The following is a 25,980-nucleotide window of genomic DNA, read 5'->3' on the forward strand; positions in this document are numbered from 1 at the left end:
AGGCACAAGGGAACAGAAGATTCAAAAGACCCTCCTTGCAACAGTGCCTCCCCTTCCCAGCACACTCAAAGCACCTGTACGAGACTGCTTTACCAGCAAATGGCCAGCATGTCTTCCAGCATGAGGGAGCATCACACCTAGATATTAAGTGAGCAGAGAGAGAGAAGAGGGGGAAAGAAAAGCAGAAAAAACTGCACCAGAATGGCAAAGGCAGTAAAAGTAATTTCAGATGAGAAAAGAGGCAGGGGATAATGGAGAAATATAGATGCTAAGGCAGCAATTGCTAAATAGAGGAGGGCAACGAGCAGCAAAATAACAGGCCACTTCGCAATGTTTTAAGAAGTCTGGGAAAATGTCTGGTGCAGATGCTCCACACACCTCTGGCAGAGCCTCTTCCTCTAAAGCAACCTAAAATTTCTTCCAATCTCCCCCTCTGAATCTCGGTGTGAAGAAACCCTGTGTCTGCATTACCACTCTGTGAGACAGAAGAAACTCCCTCCTACTTCTGTTGGCCCAGTGGCAGGAAACAAACTGTACCGAAAATAACTGCACATAAAGAGACATTTCCCCAGTAGAAACCCTGTGGTATAGAGGTAGCCCCTCTCCTCCACTCCCTAGCTCTCTGCCAGCCACATAACCGTCCTAATTTGGACAACAGTCCCCAGCTCATTCATGCTCCAAAAATCTTGAAGACAGCAAAGGAGACCTGTTCTGCTCAGGAAACCACCCACTTCCCCGCTCCCAGATGCTACAAAGGCTGCCTGGAGCAGCACCGTCGTGGCTTGCAGGCCGAACCTGCTGACTTCACTGCATACAAGCGTTAAATACAAGGTTTTCTTTTAGGCTTGACACAAGTACCACTGCACACACACGTTTTCCAGCACCCATACAACAGACCTTCTGTCTGCAGTGCAGCCAACTCACATTATCTTCCCACTCAGACCCCAGGGGAAGACGCATTACCATAATTTTTACAGTTATTCTGCTCTGACACTGCTGGTGCAGGACAGACATGCAGCCCTGTACCACCACACATGAATCCTAATCACAGCAAAACCAGCTCTCTCAGCAAAGCCATTTTTGCCCAGTGGTCAGCTTAGGGGTCACACAGGTAGATATGCTGGGCTTTGGCACCACCTAGCTGAGGACATTGGATGAGCTCCTGTTTCCAGATCTTAGACAAATGACAACGCTGGTATTTACTGAATTTTGTAAAGTATTTCATGAGGTGAAACAGCAAAAAGATGCATCACTAGTACACCCAGGGTTCAGCTTTGGTCTGGGTTTTAAAATGTTGGAACAGGCTGCCCAGGGACATGGTGGAATTGCCATCCCTGGAGGTATTTAAAAGGTGGGTATACGTGGTGCTTAGGGACACGGTTTAGTAGTGGTTTTGTCCGTGTTAGGTCGATGGTTGGAGTCGATGATCTTAAAGGTCCCTTCAAACATAGACAATTCTATGATTTACAAATGGAGATAAGGGATATTCTGCACAAAAATCCAAATACTAAATTTCCTTAGGTACCTGCTAACACCGCATGGCACATGCAGACCCAACCAAGTCTGCAGCTTCTGCAGAGCCAGTCAGCTCCTTCTTTTCCAAACATTTGTCATCCCTTGCAAGGTGAGCTGATAGCCTAGAGTACACTGATAAGTCTTGGATTACCAGCACTTTCCACTTCTCCTGACAAGCAGCCAGCCATCAGGGTACCAAGCCACCAACTGCAGTGTAACACTTCTATTCCAGGACCACACCACTGAGACAAGACTCTTAACTGAGGCAAGCTCTGGATGACCAACAGCTGGGTCAGGCCCTATTTCCAATCCCTTTGGGCCACCAGACATGGCTCACTTCCGAAGAGGTTACACAGTCGTCCTGGTACTCACCATGACTATATTGGCCAAGTGAGCTGAGACAAGAGCATACACGCCTCCAGAGGAGCCCACCACAGGCGCAGTCATATCAGCTACTGACACTGCCAGGGACCCTGGGAGAAAGAACAAGGGTTTGTGACAATTGCCAGCTAAATAAACACACTCTCTCTTACCCTACATCCCTGCTACCGCCTGTTTTGTGCTAATTGCTGCAGGTCAGTAATACACAGATAAAGGGGGGATCAATTGACTCATGAAGCTAACTCAATCCTGTAGTAATGCCAAGACACTGATTGATTGATTCTTTTGCACCTACTTCAAAAGCAGTCAAGCAAGGCAGCAACATATCTTCGAACCTATGCTGCAAAAAGGCACACCCTGATTAAAACAACAGGGAAGCAGGAGACAGAAAAATGTCCATGTCTTGTTCCTCACCTGAAGATAAAATAGAAGTAGCTCCCGTGCTGGCAAGACAAATACTTGCACAGCGAGAAATAACTGAGTACTTGTAATTTAGCACAGGTCTCTGATCAAAGCACAGCCTGTTACTTATAAAACTTCAGAGTAAAACTAGCTAAAAATAACCTGGATGGAGACAGTAAGCGCAAGATAGCAAAATGGCAGGTCAATCACATAAAGGCACCACTAGTAAGAATACATCCAAACTTAGACACTGCTTCTCTTTATCCCAATTGGAGGTTTGGATGTGCTCAAAGCTCCTTTAATTGCAAACTTTTAGAGTAATTTAAGGGATAGAGAGACAAAGGCAGACTTGGGTGTCACAAGGCAGCGATAATGAAGATCTTTGTGATGAAGAGTAAGAAAAACACACAATAGCAAATCTTGAGAGAGTCCTTGGTAGTACAGAATCTAACAAACTTCTTTGCTAATTGCTTGGCTGATTCTGGGTCAAGAAAGTGCTGAGGTTCCACCAGCCAACTCTGCTGATAGCTCCCTCCTTCACTGTATGGCCCTGAGACTTCACAGCTCTTAAACACTGCCATTAAGGAAAAAGTTAATGAGAAGTTAAGAAAGGAGTAATAAGAACTTGCAGTTAAGTTCTCGGACACTGTACTGAGCATATACCTTCAGTCTCTCGACCTCAGTCTCAACACGTCTCCTTAGTAAAGCCAGACAAATTGTGTGGGGGGAAGTAGGGAGTGGCCATTGTGGCCCTTGTCTACATTTTATGGTTTATTCCTGATTGTTTAGGAGCTGTGTTATCTTTATATTGCCAGATCGTCAGCATAAGTATGCCTCTTTCCCTCTCTCCTGGCACATGTCAAAGAATGAAACATGTTTAATAATTGGCTAACAACTCAAACAGGTGAGGGTATCGTGGGACGTTTTTCTGTGTGGGACTGTCTGGTCACATTTGTAGTTCCACCCTGCACTAAGGAGGAAAGTTTTCCCTTTCCAGTTGGCACTTTCTTCCACAATTTAGAGGTCATAAGGTGTGAAAGGCAAGTCTATGAGGATGCAGCAGCTTGTCTAAAAAAATGAAACTCTGCTAACTCCTTTCTCTGCATTAAATAGCATGGGGTTTGTACCACGCCTAGTCCCGCATCCTAGCCCAAATACTCTTTCCACAGTCTCTCTACTGGAATGTAGAATTTATTAGTACCCAATGCAGCCCATTTTACAGAGGCTTTATCTGCTTATTATGGGAAAAAAAAATAATCACCATAAATCTTGAAATACTGCAGTCAATCATTGAGTTCCACTGTGAAGCCCTTGGTTGTTCTTACACTCTCCTCCTGTTTTAATTAGATGTTGATCTATAGTCAGCTAACTTCCATCACCTCCAAACTGCTGGAAATGCCAAACATAAATAAAAGGAATACAGCACAAACTAAAAAAAAAAAAAAAAAAAAAAAAAAAAAAAAAAAAAAAAAGAAATCAATCAAACCCCATGGCTCCATGATTAAATGAATTTCCAGATTCCTGTGCACTGCTCACAACCTACAACCGAATACTTCTTGCTTACTCAGGCTGTAGAGAGCAGACAGCACAGGACAAATAGAGGAAGAACTAGCAAAGGAGCTGGGAGGGGAGAGGAAGAAAAAAAAAAAAAAAAAAAAAAAGACTCTTCATGTAGGGATGCCTGTGGTGCCACCTTTCTTCTAGGCCTCTGTGGGACACAACAGGAGAGGAACAGCATGACCTCCACATTCAGGAAGACCATCCAAAGCAAGGCTATTTTAAATTAACAGGTGGTTGGTGCTTTTTTAGCAGGTCTGCTAAACATAGAGCCTATGGCTAGTTAGAAATGGACGTAGCATATTTCCTACTTCCAGCCTCCAAAAGAATTTCAACTCACAGAAGATCAGTGACTGCTCTTTTCCTACATCCAAACATCATGAAACATTTCTCCTACAAGAAAGTCAGCACACACCTTTTCCAGATGCTTCTCCATCTGGGGCATCCAGAGGTGTCACCTACCTGCCACAACTCCAGCAACGTACACAAAACTGATCCTCGCAGCTCCATGCACCATTTCCAGGGGAACCCCAACCAAGAGCTGAAGGACAACATTGAGTCCAAGATGTTCTATCCTGTGGCAAGGAAAAACAACAGTTGTCCTCTTTTCTAAGCCTTTGTCTCCCTTCTCTATACTTGAGACAGAGATATCTTGGAAAGGAAATCAAGTAGCACCTGCTTCAAGAAAGTAGATTGTAACATTGGGAAAAACAATCGTTCCTGAAAAAAATCAGACTGAGAGGTGCAATGTTTCTTCCCTCCTTGCTGCTCATTATCTTTTTCATATCCACCCAGGCCCTTTCAGCCAAAGACCCCATAGGACGTTTGGTTCTCTTAGTGACACTTCCTTTTGTTGTTTTTGGTTTTGTTTTTGTTGTTTGGTTTGTTTTGTTTTTTTTTTTAAATAGAGGGTTTGAAGAAGTTAAATGACCTGTCCAAAAAAGCAGCAAGATGGCAGCAGAGTCTGGAACAGAAGCCACAAACTTGATCTGCTCCTCTCTTCTCCTTTCCTAATGATACAGCCCTTCCCTGCACATATTACACTGCTATGATGGGGAGTGGATACTAAGTCAAGAGCAAGGCAAGCCTAGCAGTCCCAAGACAGTTGCCATTTCCTTGTGACACATAATGCTGGTTTACTGTTTGTGCTATCTGACCCTCATCCTTTTTTGCTGCACCTGCTTCAATGTGACCATGGCCAGAATGGGAAGCAGAGGGCATTTTATGTGTGGTTAGGTGCCCAGTGAGACACAAGGTGTATTCACTGAAGCTCTCTGTTCACCTACCCTTGGTTTCCATTACAGTCAATAGCAAAAACTCATGCTGAACACAATGGGAAAAGCAGGGCTGATACTAGTCTTGTAGAAAACTCTGCTGTGCACATCAGGACGTGCAGGACCACCTGCAGACTAGAGGTAGTGTGACAGCTAAGATGCACGTATTTGGTAAAGACTCCAGCGCACCAGTTTTCTCCAGCGCTGGATCAATAGTTTCAAAGCAAGCCCTTTGTTGTTCTAATCAATAGTACTTAACAAAACTGTCTTGCTACTTTTCAAAGCTCTACACAAATATTTGCCCATGACTATGCCACCTGCAGGATCTTCCAGTGATGTAATCACCCCTGAACAGGATCCATCTCAGCACTGTGCTAGTGTCCGAGATTTACCCCGGGCTCACAGGACTATGACCTTGCTGAATGGCAACCACACTGGACCCAGGGGTATAGTCCTTTCTGTAATGAGACAGCAGTACCCTTAACACAGAAGGCTAGCATCTTACGGGGGAAAGAGCACAAAATAGCTAATGCATTGAAAATCTACATCCTAGTAGATTATAGACAGCTACTACCAATCTTTGGTTTAAGTTACACGCATTTACGCTGTTTTGGTCTTTCTTCATGTTACCATAGCAATTTCCCATATACATCAGAGAAAAACGATGATGGTGAGATGCAGTAATGACAGAACAGTCTCATAAATGAGAATCTAAAGTTGGACCGGAAAAAAACACAAGAAACGATACTGCAGGAAACAGTCCTTTCTGGATATCTTAATAGGTTTGCTTCCACTGAATTTCTCTCCAAGGATAAATTTCTCTTCTGCACGAGACACTCAGCACTGCAGTTTGTCATCATGGCAAACTGCTGCATGTAACGGTGTTTTTATTACCTTGCTCAAGACTTTTGAAGCCACTGGGCATGGGCATATTCTGACACCCGTTCTGATCCTGCATATTCAGAGAACTTAGGAACTAAATTAGGAACAACCAGCAAAGGTCAAACTAAGATCACAGAAAAGAGTCAAAGCATCCAAGTGCCCTTTTACAGAGAAGAGGGAAGCAGCTTTGGCTGGCACACAGTCAACATCATGAGGAAGCACCTGACATTTTCACACAAAGCACTGGATCTTATTTTTCAAAGGAAGCTTTTGTAAGAGCTCAGTAAAGTTTATCCTAGACTCTAAAATGACTGCTCTGATTCACAGCTGTTCTTAAAAGACTTTCCAGGAGCAATCCCATTCACTTCTCCCCATCATGCTAAGAGCTTTGAAGGCTCCACTGTCAATAAGCACCCATAAAATATAATTAGCCTTTGCCAGTGCTGAATGTGTCATTCTTGAAATGACAATTTCATTGATTTATTAAAGACTTTCTCCTTCCAAACAGGACTAAACAAATGGGACTGTGCATCAATGCAAGTCATTAGTTATGGCAGTGTTACAAATGCGTGGGCCCCAGATAATCAACATCTGCTTTCCATGAAAGCAGAAGGGCAGAATTTACAACTTTGCCTGCCTTTTCAGCCCTTGACAAAGCCCCCTCCATCAGGACCAACACACACAGCCCATGCATTTTTGGAATCTTTCTAGAGGAACAACAAGCCAAGCCTTAGCAACTGCTGTCCTCTCGGACACCTTCCGGCTGTCACTTGCTCTTCAAAAAATAACAGACTGAGTGCACTAAATTAAGGAGCAGTCCACATTACCATTTTAAAGTCTCAGCTGGAGGCAGGATAACAATAGACCCCATGGCATTGTGTTAGCCTCTCATTTCAAAATGAGGGGAGAATGATGGGCTTCCACTAACAAATGTTATTACCTTTCCAAGATTTATCTGTTCTCCTGATATGAAAGGAGCTTAACACAGAGAAGTTAGCAATAAATGAACATTTAGTCTAACTCCAGATACTGCAGATAAATCATGGAGTTTATTGTTCCTGTGGGACTCTCCATTGTTTTGAAAGCTATGAAGCTAAAGAACTCACAAAAACAATGAGTCTCCTGCACACCACCTTCCCCACTGTTCAACTCTGAGCCAGCCACAGATGTGAAATAAGCCTGAGATATAGTAGAACACCACCACCACCAGAAGAAAACCCAGATACAAATTATCTAACATTAGTTAAAATCAAGTGGTTCTTCCTTTTGCAAGCCCAGTTTTCCCCACATCCTCAGCAATGGAAATTTCCAACTCTCATTTTACATAACCAGCCTCACGGCTAAGCCCAATAGTCTCCACTTGCAGGTTGAAACCTGTTACATAGTGGACTTTTGGGAGGGATTTAGCATACAGAGTACACATGTTGCCACATTCAGAAGTTTCATCTATATATTTTTTCCTACTGTCCCCTTGGGTGGAGTCTGTTCTGTCCTATGATTTTTATCCAGGATCTGGGGCACATCTTGTGCTCAAGGGCAATTACACACAGAGGCAGTTATTCCATGGCAGACAAGAGACATCGGCATGTCTTCCATCAGAGACATGGAAAAAGGAAGAGATCAGCTTGATCTTTCTGGCCTTTCATAGGAGAACATTGACTGATGGGAATATAGGCTTTCTATTTAAGAACAAAGGGTCTTTATCCAGTTTCAAACTATAAACTACTGCTAGAAAGCTTGTTGCTGTGATTTTTCAATGACAGAATTAAAGAAAATTGCAATTATCTGCCAGGAACGTGTGAAGATAATGATCTGAGAAACTACTCAGAGGGGGTAGAGTGTTTTGTACAGGGATGAACTTTCCTGTGACACTCACTCATCACCATGGCATCACAAACATCACACAATTGAGTCTCTTTGAATCTTGGAAGGACTAGCACAGTCGAGAAGCACAAGCACAGAGTTAGAATCCCCACGCCTTGTATTCTCTTCCCAAGTCTGCTACATACCTCCCATAGGATGAAGGAGGATTCATTTTACTGCACACCTTCATTTTGCATTTTGCGTTAGATGGACCATTCTCTGTCCATCTGGTCAGTCGAGATTATCAGCTCTTCAGGAACACTGGGTTTTGTACAGTGCATACAAAATGGGAGTTCAATCTTGACTCAGGCTTCTAGGCATTATCTCAGTCCCTACAGAAGGGACAACATTACTAAGTGATGACATGCCATAGGCACAGGGAATTTAATTGACTTTTCCAACCTCATCTAGGGAGTTTAGCAAGAACACACCATGTAGTTTTTAAATACTGGTCCAGCATCTTTGCAGACTTGTTCTACCGCTTGCACAGCTCCTCTAGAGGGATGCTGGGCTTCGATCTGGTGAGTTTTAGGAAGCACACACAGGGAAGTGCAATAGTAAGAGGAAGGTGTGGTCACAACACTGCTGGGGAGAAGAACAGCATCTGTTAAGTTTCTTATGTTGCCTCCTCCCTTCAGAGAGCTGCAAAGGTTTGCCCTTCATTGCCCAACACTCCACAACAGCTTCAGATTTTTATATGCAGTTTAGAATTTATTTTTTTAAAATTGATTTCTGAGCTGATTCTGTTGCTTCTTCCTCCTCCTTCTCTTTGGGGAACCTGAACTGTGGGGAATCTCTGCAGTTTGTAAGTACTCACCCTGCATGCATGAATATGTAGGTTAGGTACCTCCAAGCCTGAGCACGGAGCTGAGGATGGTAAAGTAATGTGTTCTTCAGGTATAAGGGATGGGTGACTTGCAGCACAAATCTGTCTAATACCACTCCATTGTAAAGAAAAAAGGCAACCTAGAAGAGCAGGGAGATTCCTTGGTTAGTAAATGCCTTCTCTCGCTGAAAAGCACTTTGTAGCTTAAAATCATGGAGAAAAAAGTCAAATATACAATAATTTTTCTGCCATTTGACAGCTTCACACAGCATGAAAGTTCCCTGTTTTGAGGAACCTGTCACGCATTGGTATAATTCTATATGTAGCTTTCTGTAACACACCAGCCACTGAGTCAAAAGAACTCAGTACCCTACGGGATCAGTGCCATATTATATCCCCTGTGCTTATTACTCAGCAGCTGTGCAAAGATCTCATTTGGGCAATGGATGAGCAGGTCAGAATATTTAATTCAGTTTCTCTTACCTCCTTTTCTCTCCATTCATAGAAGAGAGGTAACCATATAGGAATTTTTCCTCTAATTCCATTATTTGAACTACCAATTTCCCTAGAACTGTCCAAATCTTCACTCCTCAAAAAGGTTTGCTTTAGTTTCCCAGATTCTGTAGTTTCATATACAAATTGTTTCAATGACTAATAACCACACTGGGAGACAGATAGGATCACGGTTTCCACTCACACACACATATACAGGTAAGCCAAAATGGTTATCAGCTTCATGCTTGTCCGAGTTTAAATGAATCCCACTAGCCCTTGATCAAGTTCCAGCAAAGCCTTTGGCAGTGTGGGGTGGGTTCCCAGAGAGAGGAAATTAAGGTACTTGCCTCTACAATAGTGATGGTAATCATGAACCAGGGTGGAGGGCAGCAGGTATAGCTGTCATAGTACCACTTGCGGTCTATCTCTCGTGGCAGGGTCTCATATGCAACATGCCGGATCAGCCTCTGCGAAAGGCTCAGCCCCGTTTCCTCCAGCAGCGCCTTGCTGCACAGCCTCCTGTTCCCCTGAAGGATGGCTTGGCGGAAACTATTTGACCTTTTGTTGCTCATCTGGGAAAAAAGAAAAGGAAGAAACCATGAGGACAAAACAGGACCTGCCACAACCATCCAGTGAGATTAGTGCCAGTTTGGCAGCACCAGGCCCAGGCACGCAGGAGAACCACCAAAAGGCTGGAGCTTTAGAAACCAAGTCTCAGAATGATCATGAGGTGACCTACATGGGGTGCAAGGAAAACCAGTACCAGGGTCTGCTATTACGATGCCAATAAATGAGGTCAGGGCAGAACACCGGCAAGGCAGAGCAGAGGCTGCTGACGCACCGGCTGACCTCTCTGGCCCGTTCTCCAACCTTCCATCCACTGTCTTCACCATCAGTTATCAAAATCTACATTCCCATGTCCTCCCTGCATCTGTCATCTCTTGGGGCTGAAAATTTCTTGAATGTAGCAGCAGGTACATTCACAGCATCTAACTTCTGTGTTCTGGTCCTTGTTGGCAAGAGTTAGCTCTGGGCAAAGAAAGTTATCTCTTTCTGTAAAACAAAACAGCATGAGCAACAGCAACAAAACAACAAACTAAACTGGCAGACAGGCTGTCTTAGCCACTGTAAACTTGCAAGAAGAAAGGATTTCTTCTTTTAAAACAGTTTTCCTCAGAGAGGGAAGGTTTTGAGATGGTGCAGGCTTTGGAGGATACAGTTAATTTGTATATGCATTATCATCTTACATGCATAGAATTAGCTACCTATCTTTTTGAGCATACACTTTACCAATTTGGATGCATAATTAAAGCAATTGCATTTGCAAATTAGGCAGATGGAATTTTATGCCTAGCCTCCTTAGGGGGAAAAAAAAAAACAAACCAAAAAAAAAGCCAACCCAGGTCTGAAAGAGCTTGCTCCAAGATTTGGATAATTGCTAATTAGCCCTGATGTCAAACAAACCTGCTGCATTAGAGTCACTGTCTGTACTGGCTGAATCTTTGGTAGGAAGGCTGAAAATGCTAACTATGCATAAAGACCACCGTAGGGGGACCTTTTACAGTTAAAGGCAGCAAAACGAATGTGACAGCCCGGCCCTTCTTCTGAAAGAGCTGCTAACTGATCTCAGAAACTACCAGCATCTTCAGTCTCCCAGAACCAAAAAAGAGACGATGTTCAACAGCATTGGCTTTCAATTGTCCTGGATCACACTGGTTTCAGCTAATATCCCACAGACAGCAAAGCCCAGAGCTTGTGCTCTCAGTGCCTAGGCAGCCGGGTGATTGTTCCAAGCTGGACCAAGCTGCTTAAAACACAGTAATCACTGCAGGAAGCCACCTCCTGTTAATCACTGGGGGAAGGCAAAGGGGCCATCTGAGGTGATGGCACTGCGACCCATTCTCCCAGCAGCTGCCCATCCCTCCTTCGCCTCCCATTTACAGCCTGTCCCTCCAATGCAGAAATTCACTGATGTGAGCAACACTGACAGGCAATCAATCCATTTAAAGTTTTTTTTAAAACTGGGGAAAAATTTGTTGTTGTTCCTCTTTTTGAGTTGTTTTAGTGAGAAAACTGTTTACCCTAAAAACTCTCTCCTTTCTTGGTATTTCTCCTTTGCTCTCTCTTTCCTTTGCTCAGTCATAAAACACTTGTGAAAGAGCACTTCTGGCAAAAGAAGCAGAAAGGGCAAAGAAGAAAAAAAAATATCTGTCCACAAGAATCTTTCTTCCAGTCTTCTCAAGTCTATCATCCAAAAGCTTTTATCTAAAACTAGGGAAGATGAGGGGGAAAAAAATTGTTGGCGATCTTCTGTTGCATTAAGAAAGCCCGCTCACATGGAAAGACAATATTTTCATAGAGAAACATTCACCAGGTGTAAGGCTTTCCTTCACATTTGTGAGATTCATTTTGGCAGGTGACAGACACACCTCTGTTTCAAAAGGTACCATTAGCCACCTAATGACCTCATCGTGTCCACAGAAGAAAGCTTCACTGCAGGTTAGTTCAGAGCAGTCTGTTGGAGACGTACTGTGCACGTTCCCTCACAGAGTTCATTATGTTCTCTCTGGCTTCACTGCTGTCCTGGGTCCTGTTTGAGAGCCCAAACCACGACAACTCCTCTTGTGGACAAGAACTAATTCAGACTGAAACTATAAATTTGCCTGCTACAGATGAAGATACTGGACAGTCGTCTCAAGCTGCTGATACACTTCTTCTAATTAGTCGTACATATGATTTTCCTGCCTACCACAAAATGGTCAGTGCTTTTCCCTGCTGCAGCACTGCAGTGGAAAATACAATCATTTCCAGAGTCAACCAAAGAAAATCATGATGGCATTTCAGCATCAAGACGTGCTGACCACTCTCAGCAGATGATCCCCTTATCAATACAGAGACTGGTGAGAGAGATGGGCAGGAAACTCCAAAGGCTGACGACATTCATGTCTGGCCTAGGGTCGTTACAGAAATTTCCTTGCATTTGTTTAGCAGCGAATCCTAACACAGGCACCACTGAACCCGTTTGTTATTGCTGAGCACTGCAAAAAGGGACTTGCTCAGTTCAATCACCTGAATTCAGCACAGCCCTGACAGTCCAGTGTCCTGCTCTGTATTGCTGCTAATGCTGCCCAAAGAGCTCAAATAACAGCCAGGGTAGGGCAAGTCCATCAGCGTGATGTTTCTGAACATGTCCCTCAACATACTGAAAATTAAACAGAGGGGAAAGGTCGTCTTAGTTTTGTTAGGAGCAGGATATTGCAGGATCACTGTGGAAGTTGCACCTCAGATGAACAAAGCCTTTGGCTCTCCTGGAGCGGTGGGAAACTGGACCCCACAACACTAAGTGACTTGCTCAAGGCCATAGACTAGAGTTAGAAGAATCCACGCTGCACAACTTCTCTGATCACCAGGCTGCACTGCTTTTGAGCCCTACTGTTCAGCAGAAAGTTCTGCCTTCCTCCTCCAAGAGAGGAAAATGAAACACAGGACCTTCCACACCCCACATAGAAGCTAAAATGGAAGCTCATGACAATGTGATTTCCTCCAAGGAATGATAAAAGACAGTTGGAGCTTTGTTCTCTCAACTACCTATTCTCACCCCCCATTATTTTTACAAGGTGTTCCATATTGGTTATTTCTGGCTACACGTGGATGATAAAATGCCAAGAGTTGTTTAAACTGGCAATAATAGGAAAGCAGTAAATGTTGATATTACAAGAGCAAGGGAAGCCCTTGGGCAAAATAGTGAGACCTCTCTGGGGAGCACACGCGACTGCTAGAGAAAGACCTTGTATGCCTCAACACACTACAAGGTTATTTCTATATATTATGAGGCACTGCCCATTGGTAGCCTCTCTGAACAACAGCTACGGATGTATCACACCAACCGCACTTGTAAGTAGCAAGCACAGCCTCTTCCTCCTAGTTGATTTTTGGTAGCCCTCACCAGATACTGCGAGATAGGCACAGATAAACTTAATCCATTTGTAAGTGTTTCTAGCGTTTGTCAATACAAACTAACACAAATTACTGAGAAGTCATTTATGGTTAACTCAGATATGAGGTCATAAGATCAAAATGCTCAAAGATGGAAAAGACCTTTGAATTCAACTTCTTAGGCAACTGGAATCCTGTCCCAGGATATACGTAGGCTCTACTGGGTATTCAAATTCATCATCTCTTTGCTGAAAGAGGCAACACAAAAACTGCCTGCAAATGAAATGGAGCAGGTCGTGAACTGCTGCAGTCTTGCAGAACATATGGAGATATCCAGCACCAAGTGTATTCTACCCAAATCGCATCACAGCACCAGATTCCTTGGAAGGAACAATACTGGCAAGGAGCAGGATACTCCCTGCATCCACCAGCAACAGTAGGTGTTGTGTCAATGGGAGACAGATTTCAATTTACATAGAAAATTAAAAGCCTTTGGTACCCATAATTGCAACTCTAACGCTTTAGAGCTCTTAGTACTAACTAAACCTCCTGCAGTCTCAGGCAGGAACATAATATTTGTGAGGCCTCCTGTAAAGCAGACGATATGGAAAGAAGACCCAGGTTCCCTCAGAATGCCATAGCCTTGGTGTGGTTTTACACCCAGATGAGGCAGGGACACAGAGTGCCAGAAGCATAACATGTGTGCTCAAAAGCCCCCACAATCAACTAAGATGTGGATGACTGGATGTACTGATCACCTGCTAAAATTAGGCTTCTCAGTAAGATGACACCCTGCTGGTGCCCACCTGTAATTATTGCCCATCACACCAATGAGCTCCAAAGAGGCAGCACAACTGACTGCCAGAGCTCGAGCAAACACAACAGTCCTGGGCCTACTCACATAACCCCACAGGCCTTTGGATCATACTTTTAATCTCAAGCTAGGACACGATGGGCATGAGGAGAGACAGCGGATTAAGTCACCACCGCTGCTCCCACAAACTCTTGATGAGAAGCCTATTTTGTTCCTCAGACTGACTTTGGAAGACTCAAGTCTTCCCAAACAGAGAGTCTCCCATATGGTCATGATTTGCTGACTTGATTTCAGAATTACATAATATTGGTATTTATGAGCCAAGTATTTAATCATCAGCTGAAAGAACACTAGGCCCATTGTTGGCCTGCACATTATTACGGCTCCAGAAGCTCAGGGCAGCCCACCCCATTTCTCTTCATGCAATTGATCTGGGACTTCTTTAACGAGCATGATATTATACCTGCAGGCAGATGGGTAGAGCAAACAGTATATTTTTGGGGAATGAAGGTAGCGGTGGGGAACAACATGTTCCCTTAGTCCTTCATGCCTGCAAAAAGTTATGCAGAGAGAAAGAAATTTCCCTTGCAAAACAGCCAAGCTGACATGACTGGTAACCATGCACTACCACCTCTGACCTTTGGTATTACCACACCAAAGCAAAACAAGGCTTAGTGCTACAGCTCTGCTCAGAGGATGGGTTTAATACATCTTCTAGAAAGGAAATTTTTTTCCTACTTAGACCTGGACTTGTCTTCAACATTGAAAATGTGAAAGTTTAGGATAAGAGTCCTTACTACCTACTGTGGGACAGTGCGAAACTTTGGAAAAGTACAAAGCTCTGCTTTTGTTCAGAACACATGCCAATCTAAAAGTAGTCTCAGATAATCTGCAACTTGCAATGGAAACTGTCCATTTCCCACTGGCAGAACAATTTCTCTGGGTTTCTTGGCTGGCTGTACTACCGCTGCTGCCCCAGATAATAGATAGCCAAGTCATGTAGCATTTCCCCAGCTCCAGTTTCATGGCTTGTGTGGGGCACAGTACCCTTTTTATGGGTTTTATTCACCCTCATGCAGGAGGTTTTGAAAAACATGGATTTCTGCCCATTACGTATTGGCATCTTTGAGCCTGGTCTACAGCTATTTTTAAACACATACAACACTGTGACAGGCAATGCATTCAGCTCTCTAGCTCTGATCCTCCAAGACACAGAACACTAAATCAGAAGTTAGCACAAGCTTTTTAAAAGCCTCTGTCAGCTCCAGTTTTATAACCCACTTTACTTACAAATGCAGCCTTTCCAATCAATTTTGCTTTCAAGATTTGCATTTATTTCCTTCCCTCTCTCCACACTTCTACAAAATGCTAATGTGGGTAAAGACTGCTTCTCCCGAAACGCACAGCTCAGCATCAAGTTCATCTATCACAGATGTTCGCATCCTCTGAGCCAACCTGGTAGCACTTTGCCAAACAGTATCAAATGGAAAAAAAGCAAATACCAAAATCCTGATTTGCTCTGTCCAAGTAGTAGCTTACTCTCAGGATTCAAGAAAAGTTAGAGGCAGGAGAAACCAAATAAATTATCCTGGTCATTACAAGGGTATTCCCTGCTCTGGACTCCTATTAAATGTGCCAGGCTTAGACCTTCCAGCACTTCCATTAGAAAACCACATTCAGATTTCAAGGTTAATTGCAAGAACACTGCTTGGGGGATAAGACTAACATTTTGGTTCAAATAACATTGTGTTATTTGAAAAGTCAACCCCCCCAACACCTGTTCTATTTTTCATAGGTGCTGGGAAGGATTCCACAACTGAAATTACTCCAGATTTAAGTTTCTGAAGCAAATTTTTTTAAAAAATATCTTTATAACATTTTCCACTCACGTGTATTTTAGATACTTAAACAATTAAAATGACCATTTAAGTTGACATCACACTTCTCAAGTTTCAACTATACGTGAGTGAAAACAGCTGAGGAATCATGGTTAAGGATGGAAATTTCTATGCTAAAGTTCCACTTTAATTGGCATTTGATTATTTGCCAGACTAGTTCACTTGGAAGAAAGTTCTCTCTTCTGCTGCTGTGGGTAGCCAATATCTAATGGACTCAGATCAATGTACAAGCTGAACACACTCCAAAAGCAGCTCTTGCATCCCAGTTACTAAGTTTCAAGATACTCACCTGGCCCTCCGATGTCTCTCTTCCCTCCCTCAGGAGATGCATGTGGCCCTTGGAATATCAAAAATCACCAGTTTTCTCCAAAATAGGAAGAAAAACAACATGAGGGCAGTGTGAGGCACCTTTGTCAGGAGGCATATCAAGCCCCTGGAAATGGTCCCTGGGGTAAGAACTTTGCACCTCAATAAGGGCTTTAATACATTGAGAGGTAAGAAATGGATAAGGACACAATCACATGACTACTTTCATTTATCTCTTGAGAAAACCTCCTCCTTACTCATAATAACACAATATTAGATTGAATACTGAAGTAAGTGATTTTCAAACCTTTTTAAATTAAGTATTTATCATTATACCTCTGAATAGAGGCCAGAAAGAGAGCTCAGGAATCCTATACTTTCAGCCAAGACAGTGAATCAAGAACAGAGGGAGCACTTAAAGGGGTGTTCCATTGGAAGCTGAAGGACATCCCAGAGGACTCCAGCTGGGAGTCCTCTTGATGTTTGGCAGATCTGCCCTGGTTCAACAGTGCAGCTAATTGGAAGCATAGAGGGGAAGAAATGGAGCTATAAAACCTGCAGCTTTGCCTGCAACAAACCTTTCCAGATTAGCAACAGTGAGAACAAAATTTTTTGTCTTGCCTGAGGATTCCCCTGCAAACTGGAGATTTAGACTTTATTGCTTATCTTCTCAGTGACTCAGGTAATAATTATATACAGTTCTTGCAAAGCCTTGTGCACCTAAGCCTTCTATGCAGGCTGTCAGCTGGTTCAGTAGAGGACATGCAAAGACACTGGAAATGGGATTTATAGCTACTTTACAACTGTGCTACAAAGTACTTCCAAGTACCATTAAAAAAAAACCCAAGCAAACCATGGTTTGAAGGACCTCTCTCACCTCCCCACACACAAGAATACAGTATGTAACTTCTTAAAAGCTCACCTCTACAAAGATAATAAAGGCCTCCTGGTGCTGTCACACACACACACTCACAAAGTCAAAAGATAACTTTTTTAAAGGAGAAAACATTGGATTTTATCTCTTTTCCTAGCTACAGCTCCTCTTTCACTGTTTCTCCTCATTTCAGTTCAAGCCAGGTTGGAGGAAGAATACCAAGTAAAAGTTACCATTGCAAGCACTGAAACAGCAAAGGCAAGAGTTACTCACCTTTCAAAGCAGAAAGGATGGCCATGAAAAATCTACGGGCACACACAGTGTCCCCACAAGGGACAGAGCCAAGCCTTGCTTTTACCACCAAAGTGGCTGATAAGAACAAATGGCTTCCAGCCATGCATTATTGAAAAACGTCTTCAGAAAAATACAAGCATCTGCTTTTGATGCCTTGGAAAGCAATGGAAAAGCAGGCTGTAGTTACAGCAAGAGGGAATAGGGAGCTAAGGGAACAGGAGGAGGGTTTCAGCACTTTGCAGAACCGGTCCTTCTCACATGGCTGGCTATTGCCTACTAAGTCTTGTGCCCATTGCCTTCAGGGAACAGCATTCGTCCTCAGCTCTTCTAGACCCAACACAGCTCCTCAAGCAAATGCTCATCAGAGAGTTGTTTCCCCAGCGCCTGGCTCTTCTTCCACTGGAGAATTGCCATTGACTTAGCCAAAATTTTGAACCCCCAAAGAGATGCAACTCTTGCCTCCTTCTGTCTTTTGGAGAAACAGACCCATGAGCCAGACAGTCTTCCACAAGTTTCACAATGAGTGGTTTGCAGAGCCAGGAACAAAACTTTGGTCCACCTGACTTCCTTTGAACACGAAACCTGCAGCAGGGAAGAGACACCTTCAGTGTGCACTAGGGGCACCTCCCAGGGTACTGCCAGTGTTGGAATGGGGGGACGGACACATTCCCTTCACCTCAAGTCCTCCTGCCCCATGCTGGCAGTTCCAATCTGGACCACATTGAATGCATTGAGGCCAGCTTTTACAGCACATTTATTTCAGCAGTGATCTGTAAAGTTGCACTGGCAGAGAAATCTCAAGCTGCAGAACAGATTTTGTTTTAGTCTTGGTATAAGCTGTGATTTACTCTTCTAGCAAAAGCTGCTTTATTAAACACAAGGTTCTGTAAAACTTTTCCTTGTCCAGAGCAACACTAGGAGTTAACTACCTGATTTTCACAAAAAGAGAATATAAGATACCACCCACAGCCTGAACTGGCTCCATATTTCCCTGCTGTCAAGCAAAGCAAGGTTTCAGAAGCTCCATTGCACCCCCTTGCCTCTGCTCACATGTCTGAAGAGGACACATCAAGAGGGTGAGGAGGTGGTAAAGCCACAATCCAGCCTGTCCAAAGCAACAATCCACATACCAAGGCAGAGAAAACAAGGAGGGTTTAGCCATTGAGTAAGAGACTGAGTCCCTCCAGGGCCTCACTGCTCTGCTCTTTAGTTCTGTTACAGTTCACAAGATATTATACCAGGTAGTCCAGGACTGCCAGCAGCAACTGCTGCTCAGCAAGGATCCCAGCAAATAACGTCTCAACTATAATTACCTCCTAGCTTGTCTCCTCTCTAAAAGTAGCAAAGTTAGTTAAACAGCTTTGTTCATTATCTCCTCCTATGGCCTATGCTGTTCATAGGCAGAATTTTCACTATGCGTTTTTAGCATCTCTCTTCACAACACAGAAAAGCAACCAGACAACAGAAATGCACAAGACGTCTCCGCTTGTACAGGAAACATTTTTGTTATTCTGTGCTGTCCCACCTGAATCTGCTTTCTGCCATTCTTGCAGACCCCAGTGTAGAAACAGAAATGGATATGATTGCAGCCTTGTGTTTTACAGCTACATGAGATGAATCTCATATGTACAGAGGAGAAATAATTCCCAATGAGTTGCCTACCTGATTTTTTTCAGCCCTTCCTGTTTGCAGATCATACCAGGAGTCTTCAGCTTCTCTGAATTCATTCATTACTCAAATTATTTACTGAGTGATTTCTGGGGTCTATTCTCAGCCTGTGAAATTTTCCATTTCAGAAATTTAAGCTGCTTTGTTGAGTTGAGAACAGACATGTGTTTTGTGTAGGTATATCTGGGTCTCCTTATTAAGGTGAGAAGTCCTAGATTTACATTTTTGATGCATCTACACATTCACAACACATCAGGGGATAACACAACCTTGCTCAATAGCAGTCCTTTAGCTGGGGATCACAGTGGCTGGGACAGCAGGCAGAGTTCTTGGTAATGATGTTGAATCATAGGGGTGCAAGCATTTTTTACTGCCCTCTCTGGGAGGAAACCCTGGAGGAAACAAAGTGTTAACACTATTACTCTGTGAGATTTATGGCCTGTAGTGCCTTCCAAAAACAATAATTTCATAGAGTTCGGCTGCTTCTGTGGTCACTAATAATGTCTCTCAGCATCAGACTCTCTAAGAAGTAAGTAGCCAAGCACCTTGCAGAATAAGCAGCATCACATTCTGTCACACTTCCAGGGAACACAGCAAAGATCAAGGGCTCTACAAGGCTGAAAAAAGGGAATAGCCTCCCTGTTTGATTTTTATCAGCATTAGCAAAGCTGAGAGAAAAAACGGAGAGGATATCCCAGGAACTGACCATTGAAGACAGAGTTCTCTTGATGCCCAGTGGTTAAACCCTACTTTCTGCTGGATTCTGTGAGACAGCACATGTTTGTACTGGCTTTGGCTAGGATAGAGTTAATTTTTTTCATAGCAGCTTGAGCAGGCAGCTCATCAGCTCCTTCCATCTCCATGCTTGGAAAGAAACTGAAAGAGCTGTTTGTAAGACACACACACACAGAGGAGTCTCCTTTCCACAGCTCTGCTTTGACAACTGCACTGTAATGCATCTCCGATACTGCGCTCCATTCCTCCCCTAAAGGCCTCTCCAGTGGCCAGAGTTTTATTAACGCAATTTTACCTCCTGCTCAAAGTTTCAGTACCTTGGACACATTTGGAAGGCCATGAGATTCTCTGATCGTGTCAGAGTACTTTTTCATGTATATTGATGGAGAAAAGAAACCACATGAACAGAGCCATGCTTGTAAAACCTCTGTGGATCTAGTAAAAGGTCACCCTTTCCCTTCCCCACAGCCAGCACCCTCATTTTTGGGTGCAGATGAATTCTTGCTAAGCTACTGAAACAGCCAAATTAACTTGAGCAAACAGCAGAGATGGCTAATGATCACCAAGCACAAGCACGTACTTAAACACCACCACACAGTTTCCAGGATTGACAGCTATAAAGTGAAGGGAATCATTAATTTCACAGGGATTCTGTGTCAACTGTGCTGTTTCTTTCTATCAGAAAGTTCACAAGGCAGGTTCGGGAGGAGGAAACTAGAGAAAAGAGAAGGAGCCCAAAAAAGTTTGGATGTTGGAAATCAGTAGCAAATACAGGAGAAGTGAGAAGAGAGATACCATTGAGTAGTTTAATGTTCTGGCACTTGCATTGCCTATTGATTAGAAAGTGAAAAAAATGCAGATGAGGATAGAGGACTGATGACAGAAGAATCAATGGCTTCTTTACAGGAGTCATTCAATAGTAGTGAAGGAAACTGGCCATTTTGCAGAAATCGCATCAGGTGGGTGTGAGCTGGCACAATCTCCCATTCCCCAAAGGATAAGGATGTCCAGGCCTTTCACCTCCCACCTGCTTCTCATTAGCTTGTGCTGCTCCTGAGCACAGTGGAGTGAGGAGAGAGGGAAAAGCCCAGCTCTATTCCTGAGCCTGTTGCGAACATGTTGGCTGGCCCTAGGCCATCATTTCTGTAAAAGAAATTAGATGATACCTCTTCCCGCTACCCAAGTGTTCTGCAGGTCAATTAGTGAATGCTTGCATGGTACTTTGAATATACTGAACTGTAGAACAAGCAGCTGTTACTATAAATACATTGCTGACCACAGAGTACCATTGAGCACACTGTTTATTAAGCTGGAGCTGAGGAGAACTTCACACTCACTGTGATCTATTTAATAGTTGCTACATTTATTTTACTGTGTACCTAAATACATGCAAGGGGCTAACAAGACACCTTGATTAGATACAGAAGATTTATGTCATTGCATCACAGTAATTTCACTTTCACACTGACCACAGCCTGACTGAGGTTGTGACTTGGATCCTTGACAGCTGTCCCCTGTTATCATACTTTTCTGATTAATGTGAAGACAGGACATATGGAAGACACTTTCTTTCTAAACCAAGAACACATGCATGAGTGACCATGACAAATACAGGGATCAAATCCCCATGTTAACTGCAGGAACAAACAGAGATGCAATTTATTATCCTCTGCATCACAAACACATCCAGCTTTGCAGTGAAACTTTAGAGATGTCGCTGACTTTCACTGCTTATTGACTTTGTCATCCAGGCTCCTCTCACTGCTGCACTAAATCTTCTGGGACTCAGGTGGGAATGACAGAGCAAGAATGGGGCAAAGCCCCTGGAATGGCCACTGTTCAAGACACCTATCTTGCAAACAATGTTTCTAGGCCACCCTACGCATCTAACAACACATGTCTACATCCGTGTTGGCTCGCCAAACTGCCTTGACAAGAAACAGAGAGATCCTTTCACTAATTGACTAATTAGTGGAGATAGAGAGGCATCCAGATCATGACTCATGCAGTCTGATACATCTTACCTGGGATAAAATGAACATGACCTAGAAACACTTCATCCTTGTTGCTGTTGATGCCTACAGCAGTGCAACATGACTCCACACAGCAAGTCAACACAACATTATCTATATATTTTTGTCTGGAAGTGGTGAAATCTCTAGATAAAATAGGAGACATCCAGTCTGACAAACCTCTGCTTGCAAACAAATGGTTCCTTATAACAGCTACCAACTGATATTGAGAGCAAAAGCCTCTAAACAAGCAGCAGCTATTGCTTCATGCTCCTCTTACAACAGCTCCCACAGTTTCTTCCCATGCAAACTTATTTTTTGGAAAAATCAGCAGCAATGTCACTCTTGGCTTGAAAGTTCAGTCACCACTGAATGCTTCAGCAAGCCCATACAGAGTGTGATGCAGGGACACAGCAAACACTGGTGTTGATAGAGGGAAGAAGGGAGGGAGAGACACTGTTCCCTCAACAGCCAACATTTTAAGCGGAGCCAACGACTGACAGGCCCTGCCAGCTGGAGCACTCACCAGGTTGACGAAGTCCTGGTAGCAGATCCGCCCCTCGGAGTTGCTGTCTGCCAGGGCCAGCAGGACCTCCAGCTTGTGGGGGTCCAGCTCCGAGCCGTGTCTCTGGAGAAGGGAGCGAAACTTCTCGGTGCTGATGTAGCCAGTGTTGTCAGGATCAAACTGGTATAGGAGGGGAAAGTGACAGAATTAACCATTCCATGTTACACACAACTCTGCCCTCCTATGAATTCATCAGCTGCTGCAGACTCACAAGGACCCCAGGGCTGCTCTAGGCTTTGGTGACACATTGCCCTGCAGTCACCCCATCCTCAGCTTCCTTTCACTGCCCAGGGACTGCAAAGCACCCTGCTGCAGAGAGGGGTAAACCCAGGCACCATCATCCACACCTTCACCCTGTCTCCACCCAAGCTTCCGCTAAGTCAGGTCCCTTTACCTTCCTTCCCCCTGCATTACCTCTTGGCTGTTTTTTACATCCCTATTTATCTGGACTATCAAGCAAACCAGAGATGCATTCTGTGAGATAAGATGTACTGGAAACAGTTTTACCCCTGTATTTCCTAACACAATTGCAACACAGGAATATGCTATCCCTCCTCAAACCCTTTCTGTGCTCAGTGTTTCTGACAGTCACCTTTCCAGATCACCTTCAAAATGGTAAGCACTTTCACTGCTGAAGAGCTCTCTCTTTTAAGACGGATTGGAAAAAAGTTTTTGGACAGAGAGCAAAGCAGATGAACGCTATGTCAAAATAAAAGTGACAAGGCAGCCACATGCTGTTTTCAGAATGTAAACTAGAGTCATTAGAAGGAAAGTCCCAGGTGAGATCTGGAGTGAATCCCACTCTGACCAAAAACATTACTGTTTTCCTTCAGACTAAGTGGTTCACCTCCTAAAAATGCCACTGATCAAAAAGAGACAGCTTTGCAAGTCTGTTCAAACTTACAACTGCTTCCAGCGGCCTCTAACCCACACTGAGTTCCCCAGGGCACTCTGCGAGGGGCTGCCAGCTCACAGGCGGGCACAGCCCCAGCCCTGACAAAGCCAGTGCTGGCACCACGCCGAGCGCCTTTCTTTTGTGCCTTGAAAACTAGTGGACGCAAGCTGCCACACCAGCCCGCACTAGCGGTGGTGCAGTCTGATCTCTGCCAGCTCTCTGTTGCTGGGAGATTTGCCTTTGATTTCCCAAACTTGGCTGTGAGGACCCTGGTGCTCACTGGACTCCTTTTGTAGATAATGATATCAAACTTGTTGGCTGGATTGAATGGCTGTCAGAGGCCACAGTGGTCAGGAGGGAGTCTTTTCATGGAAACATTTGGGACATAAAAGGCCTTGGCAGAGCCAAAAAGGTCCTGACAATCCTCGCTCTTTCCTAACGGAGAATAAAAGCTGAACGGGCGCTGAGCCTTCGATCAGATGCAGCAGTGTAAAAGCTGCCTTGGCAAGGGAAGGGGTGAGAAAGGGGATGTGGCAGAGGATGCAGCCTGCCAGCAGCAGGGCTGGCACTGCTCTGCAGTGAGCAGAGCAGCTATAAAACAGACCGGCTTCAGGCACGGGTAGCTTGTTTAGAGGACACAGGGTGCACGTGCAAGAATCTGGCTCGTCTCCTTCCAACCTGAGCACCTTTGTCCCGCTGCTTCTGGGGACTCTGCTACTGTGTGCTGCTTTGTTGAAGAGGAGCTGTCTAACCTGAGGAGGGGATATCACAGCCCCTTGCTGGAGTAGGGCTGGTTTGCTATTTTGTCAAAGCAGCAACCCCTCTGTGAGAAGCTGCTGGGGCAAGTGGATTATACAAAACAAGACAAACCAAGTGACCTGCAGACAGTCAGAGCTGGGCACTCTCCCCACCCTCTGCCAAGGGTTGTTCTGTCCTTGCAAGGTGGCCTGGATGTACCTTCCTGACAGCTGGCACCCAGAGCCAAAGGTGGATTTCATCAGCTGTTTACTGTTAAACAAGGGCTTAATATTAATCCCTGGAGAAGTTTAGCTCCCCTACTCCAGTCAGCCCACACTGATGCTTTAAGTTAACAGATCAAATTCTAAAACCAACCCCAAAATCATGGCTACTTCACTCAGGCTCAGCTCTGATGCTTTTTGGCTCTTGCTGGGACTCCAAAGCCTAAGTGTGCAGTGCCCAATACAAGAGGCACAGATACCTAGGAAATAAAGTACTATTAGCATAATACCTGAGATGACCTTCCTCAAGGGGAATTTGCAGAAGCTGGGAGATGAGTCATTCAGCAAATGGATCTAACACCTGCAATCCCATAGATACTGCTGTGTTCATCCTTGTTTCCCAAAAACATTTGACCTAACCAACATCTTACTTAACTGTACCACTTTAACTATATCTTGACATTTAAGATGTCAGAACTTATCTTGTTTAGGACAAGACCATTTGCTGCTTGAAGGCTTAAATGCCTCCCTACTTTGAGGGCCAGGGTCAGTGACTGAAGCGTGGAACTCTCCCCCCGTGCTGTGTGCTCACTGTTTGACTTTGTAGGAAAGACCAACAGTCACAGCAGTGGGGAACACGGCTATTCCTTCAAAGGGCAGAAGAGATACAGAGCTGAAGCACACAGGCTCCCAAAGCACAAAAGAGCTGCTCAGATCACAAACCACTGTTCCCAGACTGTTCTGCTTTAAAGCATTCCAAAAAGAAACATTTTGTAACCAAGAACAGAAATTACACAACTGCTTCAGAGCTTCAAACCAGCCCACAAGGACACACTAGTGACTCCAGACTCACTAGCACTAGAGCAGATACAATCCTGTCGCTGAAGACAGTACTGTCCATACCTGGCACTGGCTGCTGGTTTTCCAAATGGACAGACAGCTGAAGCTCATCTGGTGGCTATGAATGAGCCTCTGCTCCAAGGATGCTTCTTTCTCACACCAATAGGCAACAGCATTCCTCCTTCAGCTCACTGTCTTGCTGCTTGTCCCACCAAAATCAAAGCAGTGGCAGAAGGTAGCTAGTATTTTCAGTACTGTAAACATGCTAGGGAGCTTGATCTTCTCTTTAACGTTACTATGTATAATTTCCTTGGCACTAAGTTAATGATACTAATTAGAAATAAATTTGAATTAAAATGGTGGATCTGGACAGCATGAAAAAATAAGAGGTGAACAACAAACAACTGGCATCTAAACTAAAAAAGCCTGCCTCGGAGCAGGACTAGACCACTGCTTCCACAACCTTGAGCAGAATGTTTTACTGTAAACCACAGATGTAAGGGAGTTCTCTTATTTATTTAAACATTTTTTTCAGCATATAAAAACCTCATCTGTCACCACACCACTCAAAATTCACCCCAACACTTCAAACTGCCTCAAGCCCTGTTTCTGATATCACAGCTAGCCACAAAAATCAAGGAGTTGAACTGGTCCAGCAGAACATGTGTCCCCACACATGGCAAGAGTGTGTGATAGCACACCCAAAACACTTGGGTCCATCAATTATAAAAGAGGCAACTGACCTTTGCTAGACGCTTCATGTATTTATCCATGATGATCTTGTTAAGGGCCAGTTGTCCCACAAGCCCAGCCGAGCACCTTTGTCTCATCGAGAGGACAGATGATGACTGGCAGCCAGCCGCATGGCTACGCTGAGCCCCAGGTCCAGCCCCACAGGGAATGCTCCCCAGGCAAAGCCTCCCCTCAGCCAAGTCAGCCCAGTGGCTTCCTTCAGCGTAGTTACTTCTGCCTCTGCCTGTCTACTTGGG

At 44.2% G+C, this 25,980-nt stretch overlaps 1 protein-coding gene across 1 annotated transcript in view; it reads right to left on the minus strand.

Annotated features, from left to right (window-relative positions):
• RHBDL3 (rhomboid, veinlet-like 3 (Drosophila)) overlaps positions 1–25,764 on the minus strand; it is a 28,243-nt gene extending 2,479 nt beyond the window's left edge. Inside the window, exons 1-6 of the mRNA XM_009894811.1 lie at positions 25,735–25,764; positions 22,259–22,417; positions 9,543–9,767; positions 8,692–8,840; positions 4,318–4,430; positions 1,888–1,988 (exon numbers count right to left, since the gene is read on the minus strand). Of these exons, the coding sequence (XP_009893113.1) occupies positions 1,888–1,988; positions 4,318–4,430; positions 8,692–8,840; positions 9,543–9,767; positions 22,259–22,417; positions 25,735–25,764 (777 nt within the window). The remainder of the gene's footprint in view (positions 1–1,887; positions 1,989–4,317; positions 4,431–8,691; positions 8,841–9,542; positions 9,768–22,258; positions 22,418–25,734) is intronic.
• Positions 25,765–25,980: the final 216 nt, after the last annotated feature.

The sequence above is a fragment of the Charadrius vociferus genome, unplaced genomic scaffold, assembly GCF_000708025.1.
Source record: "Charadrius vociferus isolate BGI_N301 unplaced genomic scaffold, ASM70802v2 scaffold321, whole genome shotgun sequence".
Classification (NCBI taxonomy): Eukaryota; Metazoa; Chordata; class Aves; order Charadriiformes; family Charadriidae; genus Charadrius; species Charadrius vociferus.